The sequence below is a fragment of the Epargyreus clarus genome, unplaced genomic scaffold (assembly GCF_041222505.1).
Source record: "Epargyreus clarus isolate Ecla_fem2 unplaced genomic scaffold, WU_Ecla_fem_2.2 ptg000003l, whole genome shotgun sequence".
NCBI lineage: Eukaryota > Metazoa > Arthropoda > Insecta > Lepidoptera > Hesperiidae > Epargyreus > Epargyreus clarus.
In genome coordinates, this window is record NW_027332211.1 from 7213601 (window position 1) to 7231366 (window position 17766).

A 17766-nucleotide genomic window follows, 5' to 3' on the forward strand; every position below is an offset into this window, starting at 1 on the left:
CTACCGTACTACTATTATTTTTATTTATTTTATGATTTTCCACAATACTTAGTCATATGAAACAACAATAGATGGCGTTGGGGTGATGATGAATGATACGTAAATTTTCAACAATACTTAGTTATATAACACACAAATAGATGGCGTTGGGGTGACGATGGGACGACGATTATACGTAATCAACGTATAATAAAATTAAAATAAGTATATTAAAATATGTTTTATGGTTCTTATTTGTATTTATTATAATACCAGTTATAGTAGTAAACGTATTGTAAAAATTTCAACCGTCTACCTAGTACAGTTTAACAGTTAGATCGAAAAATGCCGAAAAAATCCGGTTTGTTGTATGGAGACCCCCTTTAATATTCAACTTTATTTTATTTTTAGTATTTGTTGTTATAGCTGCCACCGTTATGCCTCCTCTGTCAAAATTTCATGTGTCTATCTATTACGGTTTAAGCGGTAGAGCCCTGTGACAGACGGACAGACGGACAGACGGACAGACGGACAGACAGCGAAGTCTTAGTAATAGGGTTCCGTTTTTACCCTTTGGGTACGGAACCCTAAAAAGCGGGATAAAAATAAATATGCACGGATTTAATTGTGGATGTTCTTGTTGAAGTTGCATTATAATAAGTATCAATGACCGAGAGTCAGACACTCATTTGTAATATTATCTAGCGCGCTCGCAACGAGATCAGTTGTGTCAAACATGTTTTTTATTTTAATTACAATTCTTATTATATTGTGTGTATTAGAATATTTTTTAAATTATAATGGAACTGCGACCATATTTAAACGAATTCCTGGTAACCAGGTTCGCTTTATAATTGGGAATACGTTAGATTTTATTTACTCTCCAGGTATTTTAGTCTCTAGCAATTCTGCTGTATAATCTTACAACATAATTTTCAATCTGTTTATATACTTTTACAGTTGAATTATTTTCATTACTTCGGTATTGGGCTCAGAAATACAACGGTATTTACAGATTTTATATGTTTTCATTTGGAGTAATTAATATTTACACGCCAGATGATATCGAGGTGAGTTTTGTTTTATTTCATGTATGGTTACATTTTAATTTTTAATTTCCGAAATATAATCTTTAATTTGCATTCTACCGTATTGATAGCAGAATAAGAGGACCTACATTTTGTAACACCTGATTATGTACCTATTCTATGGAAATAATATATTCTATTCTATTCTGTTCTATAAAAGGCTTCTGTTTTAACGGCGTTATAATTTTTATTAGTTCTATTTTTACGAGAACCCACCTACATCGGCTCTATTAGTTTCAAACAGACTTTTTCTGACTACACGTATCTGATGAGACTTACTAATATTCCAAAATGGTCTTCAAAGGAGGGAAACATGCGTCCTAATAGGCTGGCAAGTAAGGTTTTGCCATTATTATAAGTTTTTAAAGTTTATTTTCAAAAACAAATAACAAGCCATTAATTTTACTAACATTACAAAGGCGAAAGTTTGTGAGGATGGATGGATGGATGTGTTTGTCTTAAATTGTTCTAATAAAAGTGCGCGACAGCATATCTATCTTTAACGAGGTAGCCATTGAAGTTAAAGTAGTCAGTCATAAATTACCAATTATTTTGATACTTTTTTTGATAATTATTTTGATAGTATTTATTAATTAACTCTTATCAAAATTAATACCTTTATAACCTTTGACATATTATGTAAATAAACTTTGTCTCTCAGATATAAAATACCTTAACTATCTATCTATAATTAGCTCAAAATTTGGAACATCTTAATTGGTAAAACAAAACATATTATTTTTAATGTTTTAAACGGAATGTAGGCTTAAAAAATCAGTGGGAACTTTGTTACCAACCTAATAATAGATCTAGAAAGTGCGAACGTGTGTTTAAAGTTTAATATACCAACAAGGATTCAAACATCAATTAAAATGTAGAAAATGTCTGGTACTCGTATATTTGCTTATTTTTAATTTTAATACAAACATTTTCAGATAGTGACTTCAAGTATGAAGCATAATGAAAAAAGCATTGTTTACACATTATTGCGTCCATGGCTGCGAGATGGGCTACTTCTTAGCAAAGGTAAATTTTGTATTAAGTGGTGCATAAAATGATTTACTCATACAAAAATGACACTTACACACTTTAGGGCATCCGGTTCTCGGAGTCGGAACCGTTTGCGCTGTATTGTGTTTGTGTTCGATCATTTTTATCGATGATTTTTTTTTCTTTCTACACTCACAGCCCCACACTAGGATTCCCTGTGTCGTGGGTGTCATGGACACATACATAGACAAATACACAAACACCCAGACCCAGAAAAATAAATCTAAATTCATTAGTTAGATTGTCTGGCCGGGGATCGAACCCGGAACCCTTTGCGCGTCAGACCGTCATGATGACCGCTCCGCCACGCGGGTCGTCACAGAATAAGAATTACAGAAGGGTCGTAATTACAGAATTTATCATTAAATGTTTATTTTTTCGTAAAATTAAATAAGTGCCACCAATACATACTGCCCGTTGCAAGCTATAGATGCCCGGGGCGAATACCAGGCCGTTTTTTTATAACATAGTGGTAAGTGGATACTGCTACCCATGAACATCCGTAATCAATCCCAGATAAGATTAGATACCCGATTAGATACCTGAGGTTGGCCACAGATGCGCATGTACCCCTGAGTACCAAGTTGAAATTCCTCGGAAAAGTATGTCTCCCTTACCACGCCTTGCACTTCAAAAAAGAACACAGCAGCACTGAACACTGCTGGTCTACCAATTTTAAAACTGTCTGTAGGGAGTAGGGAGGAGTAGGGGTCGCAAACCGGGATTCGGGATTTCGAAAATATTAATACCGGTTTTAATTTCACAAAATCCGGGATTTTCGGTGTTTATTAAAATAAAATAAAATAGAGTTACACGCCATTTAAGTCAAAATACGCGCGCACGAGTGCGTGTATTTTAAGTACTGTTGTATAAATGAAGTACTGACAAGTACTCTCTGGACATTATTTGCAATGCCTGTTTCATTCCAAGATTTATGCCAAGATCATCAATCATCGGTATTCCCAAACCGAGCAATATTCCCTCCCACCATCGTCGTTATCGCAGCCTGTGCGTGCTTGAGCATTCACCTGCCTCCCTCCGCAAAGGGTTGCCCTACTCCATATTCGTCTGGGCGCAAAAAAAACACTCTCTGGAAAGTGTGAGTTATGATTTGACTATATTAAATGGTATGAAATATAAATCGCGTTATTCTCCACCAGTTTTAACGTTTTTCTCTTTAAATACCTTATATTTATTACAAACTTTGTATCGTATGTCCTTTGAAATCACATTCGCTCCAGATTTTTTCTTTAAGTGAACATTGTGATTTTAAATGTCCATTCCTTCCTCAGCAAAAATATGATATATTCTGTTGGTTTATTGATTTATTGAATTGAAATCCACCGATTTTATTCTAATTACATTTTTTCTCTGTAACTGAAACATCTGTTTGTTCCTGTTGTTTTCATGGTTGAATGCTAACTGCTAAGCTAGCTTTTCCAATGGTATTTAACATCTCCAATTATTGATCTTTTCTCTTCATTTAAGTTCTTAAATTCACAATTTTCTGACATTTTTTTAAGCTCAACAACGTATTCTTTTTCCAGTTATCCACATATATTTTTATATGTTTCATTTGTAGATGAATTCGGAACACAAACCGTCGTTAATAAATCATAAACTTCTGTACCTAACTTAACATATGTAGCAAAATACTTAATAAAAACTACTTACTTTATCTTAATCTCGGAAATATCGAAAAAAACCGGAATACCGGGATTAGTCTGGGGTCAGTATCGAAAATACCGGTTTTGATTAAATGATGTAATGAGGTTAGTACCGACATTACCGGTTTTTAATTGATGATGGTATTGTGACCCCTAGTAGTGAGCGGACGCCCTTTGCGTGTCCGTTGCTCAGAATAGAATTAAATGCAGTTTTTCTTCATTATCGCAATATGTTTTTGCTTAAAAAATTTTGCGATAGAAAATTACGATATTTGTTTAGATACATTTATGTATTAATTATTCTGTACTAATGTGTATATGTGGACAATGGTTATGCATAATTTATAATGAAAATCAATATTACTGTACTCTATTACTACACTTCAGACAGTATAATATAATAAATATTTATTATTTAATTTTACTTACGTTAAGTTTAACTTTAATTATCATTATATTTTTATTATTATTATGTTATAAAAGGAATAATAGAAGACATTACTCAGTAATAAGTACCGGAGTATTACTTATAAATTATTTGCTTAAAGATATCTACCATGTTTACGATGGATTAAATGAGAATTTATTTTTAACTTGGAATATATCATATGAATTATTTCAGTTTTATATTTATTTTTATCTTATGTAGGTACAAAATGGCAGAATCGCAGAAAGGTCCTTACATCAGCGTTCCACTTCAACGTATTACGCCAATACTTCATAAATCTCGAAGAAAACAACCAACGCTTCGTGCAAACATTAGAAAAAACAAATGAAGAAATCCATGACATTGTACCGCTTATATCTGAGTTCACTCTTAACTCGTTATGCGGTATGTAAATCTGTAATGAAAGCATCGCAATTACATTAAAAGAGACTGAAACGATTCCATACATTTCTGGGTCTGAATGCAACAAGATAAAAATGTAACAACTCATCGATTATGTCATGAACATGAAACATTGTTTTCATATTTGTCCACTTCCAGAGAAATAAGCTGAGTTTTGATAATTTTATATAAACATTTTCATTTTCCCTTACATATATTTTTACTTATATTCCTTTCTATAAACGATTGCACTCAGAAAATTACATTGATGCGCACCTATAAGTGAAATTATCATTTTCCCAGGGCGGTAGCAAGCCCCTCTTTCTTAGAAAGGTCCGTGCGCCGCAGTCACACATCAGTCCTATTACATAAAGTAATATATTATTTTAGCAAGCAGTCACATGTGAATGCCTTTTTGTTGTCTTAAAATTCCCAAATTAATGTTACACCTTTTCAGAATCTGCAATGGGTACGAAACTAAATAAAGAAGGTACAAATACAGGGATGAGTTATAAAGAAGCCATATACGCTATTGGGAAAATATTAGTACATAGGCTTGTACGGTTGTATCTCTACCCAAACTTCATATTTAACTTAACTCCTTCGGGGAAACGACACTCAAAAAGTTTGTCAACAATACACAGTTTTACTGCAAAAGTTATAAAAGACAGAAAAGAAGCTGTTAAAAATAATGAAGTACAATGTGATGAATTAGAAGATGATCCCCAACATATTAATTTTAATATTAATAAGAAAAAAATCGCAATGTTAGATTTACTGATCGCTGCTGAAAAGGAAGGGTCTATTGACAAAATGGGAATACAGGAGGAAGTCGATACTTTCATGTTTGAGGTTAGTTGATATGCTTTAGTAAAAGTAACGATACTCATGTATGCACGTAATACTTTTTAGTCGTATTTAATAATAAAAATAAATAAAATGGTCATGTAGTAAGTGGTACAATTACAAAATAAGACATTACTACAATTAGTAGTGATTGATGTATATTGAACGTTACGACACGTAATTTGTAATATTTGCTAGCCAACAACATTTATCATTATTCCGAAGGAAGAGAAGTTATCTATTCAATACTATAATATAATATATATATTTTCCCAAACGCCACCAAAAGTAGTATAACCTCAAAAAAACTTGCATCACCAATTTTGATTATTCATAAACTTCACGCAAGACCTATATACGAGTAGATATAGTTTTAGTCTCTGGACTCAGTGTATGTTAATTGATTTCCTATACGCAGGGGTGTTGTTGGTGATAGGTATGTATCGTTGTAAATATTTTTACAAATAGCATTACTTTCCCGAATTTGATCTTTTTAAGCGATACTACCCGATGGTAGAATATGGGTTATATTGTTTTTTTTTCAAAGTGAATCCGTTCGATTCCGGTTAGAGAATATATTAAACTAAATTAATGATGCAGTTTTTTTTTATTAAAACCGGCCATGTAATTCCTTTCAACATTTTTCACTATTTCTCATAATTTCGGTTTTGGCGATGAAAGTCGAATCAACCAACTTACAAAATTAGCCAACTGAAATCACGCTATACGTTAGTTTATTATTTCTACTTTTTAGTAACATCATAATGATACATATGTTTTGGTTATATTTAATTACTTGTATGCGCATATATTATATCTTGTGAGGGCAAGAGGACGACACAGATATTGCTCGATTATAAAATAATGGGTGGATCAGGATTGTTATAAAAGATGTAAAGTAGTTATTCCTATAAAGCTAACGTTATTGCATGGAATGTAACGCTTATATTAGTAACTAGTTATAGTCCCCGCCAAACTGCTAGTCCACTCTGAAGTTGTTGCGAGCAGGTGCTACAATTTGCAACGTAATTCATATGTTAATATCAACATATGCTTCGGCACCACATGAGGAACTCCAAACCTTTTTTTTTTCTTCCATTTTCTGGTTTTAAAGTTGAATTATTCTCTTATATGTATATATGAAGCCAATTTCAAGGACATTGTTTGTATACGCACCAGTGTTTTATCTCAGCTAGGAGAGTTCTATTCTAAGACCTTAACCTTTATATCTGACAGAGGCTGATTTGCTGCTCCTTTATTATAAAAGGACTTAATAATATATAATATTATATACTTTTGTTATAATAGACATTGTGCAAAGAAGATTCGCAGAAACTCGATTATTTTTTACATTTTATTCCTTTTCAGGGTCATGACACTACATCTTCAAGTCTTACGTATTGTTTATTATCAATAGCAAACAATCCTCATGTTCAGGTAAGTTTTAAGGTTTTTGTTAATTATGTAAAGTTGGAAGTTGGTAAGTTTAAAAGAAGGTACGAAAACTAACATTTAGCTCCGAACACAAGTATAGGTACAAGATTATGTGTCCAACACAGAATCTTCAGTCTTTATTATTCTCTAGTAACTATGTTCATCTACCACGCTTTAACACATATTTACCCTTCACTACATAACTAAGTAATACTTAGTAGTTTTTTTTCTTATGGAAATAATATTATATTTAAAGATTTTTCAACGATATTTCTTCAACATTTCAACCATTAGGTACTTGGGCTTGAAAGGTGGTGCGATGGTTTGACCGGGGAGGTACTGTCGTCACATCTGTTTGCACAATGAAGCAGTTTTTGTATTGACTTAAGTATGAGTCTGACATTTTTCTTTGTCGTTTAACTGAGCTATGTAAGCTAAAATTATATTCTTAGAAAAAAATAGCAATAGACTTACGAGAGATATTCGGCGAGACGAAGCGTTCAACCACTATGGATGACCTGAACAAGATGCAGTACTTGGAGCGATGCATCAAGGAGTCTATGCGTCTCTACCCTCCTGTGCCTTTCATTAGCCGCGTCATCAGCGAAACTGTTCAATTAAGTAAGTCTGTCTGATGTCTAAACGATGATGTATTAAACAATATATAACAAAGTTTGTAGAACACACTTAACTAGTGTGTTAATAAACCAAATCAATTTGGTCAAAATGAAAAATAACACCAAATTAATCACATTAACCAGCCATTATATACGATATTTTCAAAGACTTGGATAAAGTAATAAAACAAATATAGATAAAGATTAGAAGTTTCTATTTGCACTTTCCTTAAGCATGATTCTATTTTTTAGTAATTTTATAATGATCTACATGTCGAATAATAGACGTGTTGAGATTTTTGTGCCCAGTCTCTGTACATGATATACGTAAATCAGTTATGGGGTGGAGTAATAAAATACATGCCTTACTATTATCTGTCATCGCTTATTTATATTTTAAGTACATACTAACTTTACATGTCTTGGACCCACCAATACCAAGCCTGCGTGAAATTGTTTGGGATTGGTTAGTTTAGGTTGGAACATAAAAAAAAACACAAAACTAAGCGGATAAGTCCGATTCACGATAATTCGGACCTAAACTTTATGATTCGTAGTTACATACATACATTATATTTGTTATACAACATGATTCATCATTAATAATAATTCCAGTTAATCTTAAGATTTACTGTACTTCGGGCTTTTAACATATTTATTACGTCCACCTTAACGTCGCGCTCTTGAAACATGACAATGTTCTATTAATATTGTTTTTTTAAATAATTTCGATGTTTCAGGCAATTACACCGTACCTGCGGGAACTGTTTGTCATATTCATATTTACGATCTTCATCGACGCGCAGATCTGTATGAAAATCCGTTACTCTTCGATCCGGATCGCTTCCTGCCAGAAAACTGCAAGGATCGGCATAATTTCGCCTATATACCCTTCAGTGCGGGACCCAGGAATTGTATAGGTCGGTAAAGAATATATTTTCGAATTCTTCTTGTTTTAAAAGGACTAGATATAAAATAATAAATGATAAATGCCACTAAGTACATTTATTATTTATTAAATATAAGATTTTGAGCAATTAAGCTTACATTTAAGTTCCAGTATCCTTACCATGAGTTTTTACGTTTTGACAAATATAATGGATCTTAAGTTCTGCGCCCGCGAAGCTTTACTCGTAGCAGCCGTAACTGCGATTAATTCTTGACTATGAAACTGATTCTACTTATTGCCTTGAAAATATATAAGGAGTTTGCGTAATAATTATTACACTAACTATCATAAGTAGGTAGTATTCTTAACTATTTTCAATATATACATTGGTACCAATTTTTTCAGGTCAAAGATTCGCCATGTTGGAGATGAAATCAGCACTTTGCGCAATATTGAGGAATTTCGAATTACATCCCGTAACAAAGATTTCTGATTTAAAGTTTGCTGCTGATTTGGTTTTAAGAAACTCAGGACCTGTTTATATAAAGTTCGTTCAAAGGAAAGATAGAATATGAAACGAAAATCATTATGTATCTACTTAAGAACTTTAGCTATAATTAAATACTTAATTGAAATACAAACTGAAATTGTCTTATTCCTTAAATTAGCAATTATTATGGAGCTAAAAACCCGACTACAACTACGTACGTAGTCGATTTTTTAAACATTTTTTTAGTATTTTGAAGTAACAAATGATAATATATTTTTTGAAATAAGCTTATTACGTCCGTTCATTTGATTTAACAGGTCGTTATTGAATATAGCACCCCTAGAGCCCATTTGAGGGTGCTATATTCAATAAATTATAATTTTACACAACCTTTAACCAGCAAACGATTAAGTAAATTTCAATGATACCTCATGTGCCATTATGATAATAAGTTTAGAAGTTATAAGGGTACACCTGATCATAGGTAGATAGGTATACCGGTCAAAATCATAATCCTCCTCTTTGCTTCGCCGTAGACGGATAATAATGATAAAAATCTTATTTAAGATTATAAAAACAGGTCAAAAGTGTTTTACTTTTAAATTAGCTTCTCTTGTAACAATACATTGTATTAAACACGTGTAAAACACTAACTAACAATGTAATATCTTGAAAGGTATAATTTAACCTTTAATTGTCGAATCAAAATGAAACCTTGTACCTATAATAATTATATGTGTAATTGTGTAGGATAACAATAAAGTAAGGCGATATCTTAAATCTTATGTATTGTTCAGTGGTTATTAATAACTTCTCGAATATAGGTTTGTGTGATTCGTTTTGAGCACTTCAATACGTTGAACTTGGTAATGAGGGTCTGTTGATGAAGCCCGGATAGATAGCGGAACTCTTCAATAGCTAATGGTACACCCATCGAGTTTAGACTCGTGTGTTTAGTTTTAAAGAGTCTAATAGAATGGGATTGTTTTAGAGATATAGTAAAGTAAATTTAAAACTAAAACCCCGTTAGTGTACAATCGAATTAATAAAAAAAAAAATACTAAAGATTTTTTGTGTTGTTGTTTTCTATTTGGACATACAGGTGGGATTATCGTTAATACACTTAATGATTTAAAGCACAAATTGCTTATATAATTTACCTGACACACATATATTACGACGAACTATATTAACTATATTACTGACGAACTCACGATCTCTTATATTTGGTAAACCGTTTATGAATTAGTTCCATATAAAAGATCTATTTTTAACTACTTATAACTTTGTACTAGTTTCACGGAACTGGTCTTATCTTTTAGGCACAAGATTATTCATACGCTAATGACCGAACTGACATAACGTGTGTTTCGTCATCATAATGTTGCTGTATATTATACTCGGTCTTGTGTTGATATTGTGTTTAGTGCATAACTTGATTAATAACAATGAAAAGGCCAGGTTAATTCGAAAAGTTCCAGGACCCAAGGACCATTTTTTGATAGGGAACGCGCTGCATATTATTACTTCACCAGGTAAGTTCTATTGTTTAATATAAAAGACGCAAACGTGCATGTTCACCTGATGGTAAGTGTCCACATCTGTAACATCCCCAGGAGAGATTTGAATCCTACCTGAGGTTAGCCATAGATGCTTTGCTATCCCTGAGAACTAAGTTAAAACGACTTGGATAACTATAATATAGTTAAGTTATATATTATGCCCCTTATCACATCCTTCACACAAGAACACAAAAATGGTTTGGCGAGGCGTTGATGTCACACTCGAACCAAATATTATTTTTTATAAATGAAACTATTTATTTGCCAATATTAATTATTTTCTTTTTTCTAATTTTTTTACAGTTAAGCTGTTTCGTTTAGGACGTGAATGGGCTGCGACATTTAATGGAATATACAAATTTTATGCGTATCCCCATGCGGCAGTCAATATTTATAATCCGGAAGATATTGAGGTTTGCACACTTTATCCATGTATAAAGGTTAAGGTCAAAGAATAGAGACAATATAGATATTGTATTTACAGATAGTCATTTCCAGTATGAAACATCACGAGAAGAGCGATATTTATAAGTTTCTGCGTCCTTGGCTTGGTGATGGGTTACTCCTTAGTAGCGGTAAGTAATGATGTGCCCAGTCGGCCATTTTTGGTATTCGAGTACTTTAGTACTCATATAAAAAGAATCGAGTCAGTACTCGAGTCCAAAGTATTCACAAAGTACTCGAGTACTTTGCAACATACAGTCCAATAGCACGACAGAGCAAAAAAAAAAAACGCCCCTCACTACACAAAATGAAACAAGTTTTTACTTGTACGAGTAGTAGTTGTAGTGTACGAGTATCGTCAGTATTCGAGTATCACTGGTACTCGAGTATGCGAGTTTATGTAAGTACTCGAGTACTGACTCGAGTTGACCTAACTCGGCACATCTCTAGCGGTAAGTGTTTATTTTTAAAGGAAAAAATTCAACATGTAATACCTATTCTGTTTTTATACGAAAGATTGCGAATATTTTTTACCCGACAGCGCCAGCAGGCCACAAATATTTTTCGAATGTAAAGTAAGAACGCCTCATTCCTTCTACTACCTCAGTGCCTTGATGCATGTTACCATATGAGGTTGTTGCGTTCGGACTAAAAACAATCACAGAAAACACCAAAATAATATAAATTAGCATCGGCATTACATAATGGCCACTCTCTTATACATACTTTGTAAAAAAATCAAGTGTCCGTTTTTACCTTTTGGTTACGGAACCACAAAAAATATCAACTCTTAGATATTCATACTTTTTGCGTTTTGTTTTTTTGCGTTTAAGTGGCAATTATACGTTAAGAAAAACTAGTACGAACGAAACGTAAAACGAACAAGTAAAACTAGTATTTGTTGTTCCGTGTTAAAAACCTTAAAGGTACGATGTAGTAGCCTTTTTTGAATGGTTTCTTCTTTGCTTGTTTCTTTGCTTGAGAAGTTGATAGTCGTTGGTCAAGTGGCTGGAAAGCGTAACAGAGGGAGATCACCAACCCGTTGGATAGATGTTGTCAAGAAAACCAACAACACCACAGTTTAACATTCCATAGAAATTGCACGGAATCGCACTATATGGAAGACCATCGTAGACAAGGCTGCTCTTAAAGATAAAGATAGAGATAATTTATTTGCTTTGAAGAGTGAGAAAAGATGTTATATACAATATTAATAGTCTCTTATTCAGCCTTCCAAAAGCATGCAAATTGAATTAAATTAAATCAAATCAGATTATATTAAATTAAATTAAACTATACTATCTAAATTACATTAAATGGTTTGTTTTTTTCCTTGATGGTCACGACCCTCAGCCATGAGGAATCGACTAAGAAGAAGCTTCTTTTAAATTTCTTCTAACCTATAAAAGTGTGTTTTAGTTTATGTGATACGTTAACGTTATTAGTAACGTTTTTAGGGGATTGATACTTGATTTTTTAATTTAGCTTGTGAATTTAATATTAACTTGATTTTAATTAATTTATTTCTAACCCAGGTCAAAAATGGCAACAGCGGAGGAAGATTCTCACATCCGCCTTCCATTTCAATGTTTTACGGCAATATTTCAGTATACTCTCTGAAAATAGCGAACGGTTAATCGAAGTTCTAAATAATACGACTGGAGAGTCAACCAATGTGACTGCTCTTATGTCTGAATACACACTTAATTCTATCTGCGGTAAGTTCTGTACGTTATGTGTGAGGATTTTAATCGATGCAGTATCCCCGAGATTCCATTATACTCCATACCAACGTTTAGTTATAGTATGATAGGATAACTTTATTTTTATTACTAATATACTAATAGATCGCAGTTAAAACCTCAAGTACTGGACAAGACTATAAAGTACAGTTTTTTAATTCAATTTATTGTAACAGAAACTGCAATGGGAACTAGATTAGACGACGAAACGTCAGCGTCAGGATTCGCGTATAAGAAAGCTATTCACAACTTGGGAAAGATATTGGTAGAAAGATTCGTGAGAGTATACCTTCACCCTGAATTTATTTTCAAACTTACGTCATTGGGGAAACAGCAGCTGAAGTTTTTGTCAGAGATTCATAATTTCACAAAAAATGTTATCAAAAGCAGGAAGGCTATCGTTGATAATGGTGAAATATTGACCCAGGAAGAAGTTCATGACAATAATGATATTTATATAGATAATAAAAAGAAGAGACCGGCGATGTTAGACTTGTTGATAACGGCTGAGAGAGATGGGTTAATCGATGATGTGGGGATACAAGAGGAAGTTGACACATTTATGTTTGAGGTATGTAACTCCAACCCGCAGCCTGTGAGTCGGCAAAATGCGCCGTCTGTAGGTAGCACACCTAGCTACGACGCTGACTTCAATATAAATGTTATAAGGTGGCATAATATCTCACAGTTGGATGGTGCTTTCCTATGTTTTTATTGAAGGGTGGAATAAAATAGACTTCCTAATTTAAAGCATTTCAATTGAAATTCAAAGATTTAGCAACTAAAAAGTAATATTAGCTTCGTTCACTATTTTTTATTATTACTGTAGTAGTTACCAATCAAGTTTATTAATATTACCAAGTTATAATCCGCGTAAAACTGCTAGTTCGCTCTGAATATAGAAATGAATAGCGTCGCCATAGCAAATTGTATGACTACATCTGCTCGCAACAACTTCAGAGCGGACTAGCAGCTTGGCGCGCACTATACGTATATTTTGTTCTTATCATTAAAGGGACATGACACCACTGCTTCAGGGCTACAAATGCTCCTGATGCTTCTCGCAAATAATCCAGAGTCACAGGTAAATCAACATGTAAAAAATATAAGTAATTCATTAAAAATATATTTCGTCATCCATTTTTAACTCTAGTTGCATAAGGACATATTAAAATATTGTGTCCATTTTTCCCATACCTATTCTTCTCCCGTGGATTAATAAACAATGACGTAGGAACAAATCAATGAGATAGCTTGCAACATTTGCGAGGTCATGTAATACACTCCGCATCAATTACAGCCGTCAATATCGATACATGCTATATACAAACATATTTTCGGACAACTTCTGTTTTTGTAATCCTAATTTACATATTTGTGGAAGTTATATTTAAAACAAAGGTTAACAATGTAATTGTACTTGATACAGTGAAGTGAACTGAATGTCCTTAAAATGAACATGATACTATTTGCGGTGCAGGTAAAAGTGGTTGCGGAACTGCGACAGATATTTGGTGACACGAAACGCGAGGCCACTATGGACGACCTCAACAAAATGCACTACTTGGAGAGGTGTATCAAGGAAGGATTACGACTTTACCCACCTGTAACCTTTATCAGTCGTCGATTATGTGAAACTACCCAATTAAGTACGTATCCAACTTCTATTTTGAATGACGACGACCTCAACAAAATGCACTACTTGGAGAGATGTATCAAGGAAGGATTGCGACTTTACCCACCTGTAACCTTTATCAGTCGTCGATTATGTGAAACTACCCAATTAAGTACGTATCCAACTTCTATTTTGAATGACGACGACCTCAACAAAATGCACTACTTGGAGAGATGTATCAAGGAAGGATTGCGACTTTACCCACCTGTAACCTTTATCAGTCGTCGATTATGTGAAACTACCCAATTAAGTGCATCCAACTTCTGTTTTGACTTTCTGTTTTTGGAAGGTCGTAGAGCTCTTTGCGGTTCGTCGGAGTCCCTCTGTAAGCATTTGCTATCATATGACTCAATGATCTTTAATATAATAAAAAAATGCCCTAAGCGCATATTAAAATTCGCGTTCACCCATCCGTCTCCTGATTAAATCTGACTTTTCTTAACTTTGTACGTCGGTTGCGAACAATGCAAATTGCAGAATGAGTTCAAATTGCGTAACAAAAACATAAAAGGTATTCAATTTATTTTAAAATATGTCCGAAGTCTGCAAACTCTTGACCAGTGTGGTGAATTGAGACTCCTTTCTCGTAATACTGGGATCTGTGTCCAGCAATTGTTTCTATATCGATCTATTTTACATACCTCAAATAAGCAAACGTAAAGGTACGGTACCGGTGAAATTTGATGGGTGTGGCAATGTAAACATATTTACGTACGGATGTACGATGGTGTACCAGATTAGACCTTTGGGTAGCAAACACATTTGGGGTCAAAACACAGTAACGTTTAATACTGTTTTATAAGCTAAAATGGGACAGTGGTATTTTCAGGTATAAACGGTTCCATCACCTTATATCTACTACCATTTGCTTCATAAACTCGATAAAACATAATGATATACTCTTATAAATGAACTCTACATACATACCTACTCTATATAAAAAACTTAAAGCATCTATCTCGGTAAGGCTGATAATTAAAGGAATAATAAAGTATAGAGCGAACTTACTTTGACAAGATCAGGAGGCGCAGATCAGAACACCCAACATCAGTTGATAACATAAAGCGAATTCAGGTTGGACGCTGGGTCTATTATGATCTCTTGGCCATAGTCACCTATGAACATTTATTTATGCAAATAAATAAATTTATGCTCATTTGTTCATTTGAACATTTATTCATTTGAATATTTATTATTATACAATGCCACTAATTTAACATTAAAATTTATACTCATTTGCTATTTATAAGTATGACATAAAACTATTGATTTGAAAATAGCAAAAATATCTTACACCATAGCTTTATTAACCTTAAAGTCATTGTTTATTCAAATTAACCGTATATGTACCGTGTCTACTTGAGATACATATAATACAATTTTAAATTAATGAACGAAGAAATACCACGATATTATTATTATCTTTTTATAATATAGGAGTAGCAGACTCACGAGTTCACCTGATGGTAAGTGGCTACTACCGCCCATGGACATCTGTAATCAATCCCAGATAGTACTAAATATTCCTATATGAGGTCGGCTACACTTGTCGCTACCCCTGAAGAGTAAGTTGGAACGCCTCGGTAAACTATGTCTCCAAACCCTTCAACCCTTCAAACCAGAGCACAGCAGCGTTTAACACTACTGTAATAATATATTTATTGTACGTTATTTCAGGCAGCTACACGATTCCCGAGGGGACCTTATGTCACATTCATATTTATGATTTACACCGAAGAGCAGATTTATTTGAAGACCCCTTAAAGTTTGAACCGGATCGATTTTTACCAGAAAATGTTATTGGGCGTCACAATTTTGCGTACATACCCTTCAGTGCTGGGCCCAGGAATTGTATAGGTAATGTTAATAACTAAATAAGGAAATAATGATACAGTATTATTAAAACTATAATATTTAAAGTATAAAAATGGGTGGGATAAGGAAGGAAAAATGTGATCACCAAAAATGTTAATGATGAATTTTAAGTTTCGAATTAATGTAATTGTTCGCTTTTGGCTGTAGTCCTTTTTATTTTCCATTATTGTGTCACTTCTTTCTCAAGCTGGGGAAGGCCAGGGGCATGACCCCCACTTTGCTCCTTAGTCGGGTCGTAGAGCGGATCTACTATGTGAGCTACTACTATGAGCGTTTTTTTTAGTATTCAGTTCTGGCAATGTCATGTCAATGTCAATGATCGGCTTCAGGTAGAACCTGTTGTATATAATAGTGAGTACCCGTTACATAATAAAATGTCTCAATTCCGCGATAAATTTAGTTTAAAATCATATACTGTTGTATATAAATTTGGTCACAGGTGCCCATGGGTAGCAATTATCATTTGCGACTTAAATCTTATTTTAAAATAAAAGGATTAGATACAAAAAAAGATAATTCTGTGTTCTAGGCCAAAAGTTTGCAATGATGGAAATGAAGTCAGCAGTTTCAACGGTACTGAGGAACTTCGAACTCCGACCCGTGACAACACCGTCAGACATTCAAATTGTATCTGATTTAGTGTTAAGGAATAATCTTGCCGTTTACGTAAATTTTATAAGACGGCGTGATGGAATAATATGAAATTATCATCATAGATTAGTAAAGATTACTCACTCCTAACAAGAAAATGTACCCAGATTTGAGAATTGAAATAGTTGCGTGAAAAAGTTTTGCCACGTCTCCGTGCTAAAATGTCCCTAAAATATTTGAAATAATTATTTATTTATTATGTAAATTACGCAGTATTTACTCGTAAATTTTCTCTAAAAATGTTTTTATTTGTCAAGACTTCAAAAAAATAACTTACTAATAAGCCGTTTGTGGCTTCATTCAATTTCAAGGCGGCGAAGTAACTAATCTATGATTATCATTGTTAAATTTAATGTTGTTCCTCGGTAAGCGCATGTATTGACAGCATCTAGGTACACCCATTTACCTACGTTTTTAATGTTCATTCCGTCTAAATAAGTTTTGAGGAAAAAAGGTTGTAGAAATGTAGCCCGAAATTAATTAAGTAACGTATGAAAAGTGACCTGAATTAATAATAATTAAGAGGAACGGGATGAACATACTATCATAATAATTAAACAAATGTATTTAAATAGTAAAGCTTCTTTTTGAGTGAAACCGTCCTAAAAGATTTAGTCATTTGAAGGTAGTTTGCAAGATGAAGAAAAACTCTGTATTATTATTTTTATGTTTTGAGTATATGTTGGTTTATGAGTTAAGGTACCGTAGTTATTTTAAAATTACAGTCAGAACTCTTAACTGTATGTAAAGTTTGCCACGTTCTTCCAACAATACTTTACCAGACCCTGATGCTTAATGGAGAAATAGTCGTGTCGTTCGACACATTCAAACCATCAACAGTTGTACCTACCATGAAACAATTTGTATCTATCCCTATTAGTAATAATGTTTTCAGGCGTAGTGTACGTCATTACTGATGATACCACAA

The 17766-nt window shown here is 33.4% G+C and overlaps 2 protein-coding genes across 3 annotated transcripts; both read left to right on the top strand.

Moving 5' to 3' along the window:
- Nucleotides 1-698: 698 nt before the first annotated feature.
- On the top strand, nucleotides 699-8978 carry LOC140752140 (cytochrome P450 4C1-like). 2 transcript variants are annotated; one of them, XM_073086326.1, is made up of 9 exons: nucleotides 699-866; nucleotides 940-1049; nucleotides 2003-2093; nucleotides 4434-4616; nucleotides 5071-5465; nucleotides 6828-6896; nucleotides 7346-7514; nucleotides 8251-8430; nucleotides 8805-8978. In XM_073086326.1, exons 1-9 carry the CDS (start codon nucleotides 716-718, stop codon nucleotides 8972-8974), a joined length of 1518 nt encoding a protein of 505 aa, XP_072942427.1. In that variant the 5' UTR covers nucleotides 699-715; the 3' UTR covers nucleotides 8975-8978. The 2 variants fall into 2 exon arrangements, with proteins under 2 accessions (XP_072942427.1, XP_072942435.1); XM_073086334.1 differs by having other exon boundaries at nucleotides 741-866; nucleotides 995-1049.
- A 1256-nt stretch (nucleotides 8979-10234) lies between these two features.
- On the top strand, nucleotides 10235-17070 carry LOC140752131 (cytochrome P450 4C1-like). The gene is made up of 9 exons (XM_073086315.1): nucleotides 10235-10424; nucleotides 10755-10864; nucleotides 10936-11026; nucleotides 12431-12613; nucleotides 12814-13208; nucleotides 13653-13721; nucleotides 14118-14286; nucleotides 15990-16169; nucleotides 16717-17070. The coding sequence occupies exons 1-9, from the start codon at nucleotides 10271-10273 to the stop codon at nucleotides 16887-16889; spliced, it is 1524 nt and encodes a 507-aa protein (XP_072942416.1). The 5' UTR covers nucleotides 10235-10270; the 3' UTR covers nucleotides 16890-17070.
- The last annotated feature ends 696 nt before the right edge of the window (nucleotides 17071-17766 follow it).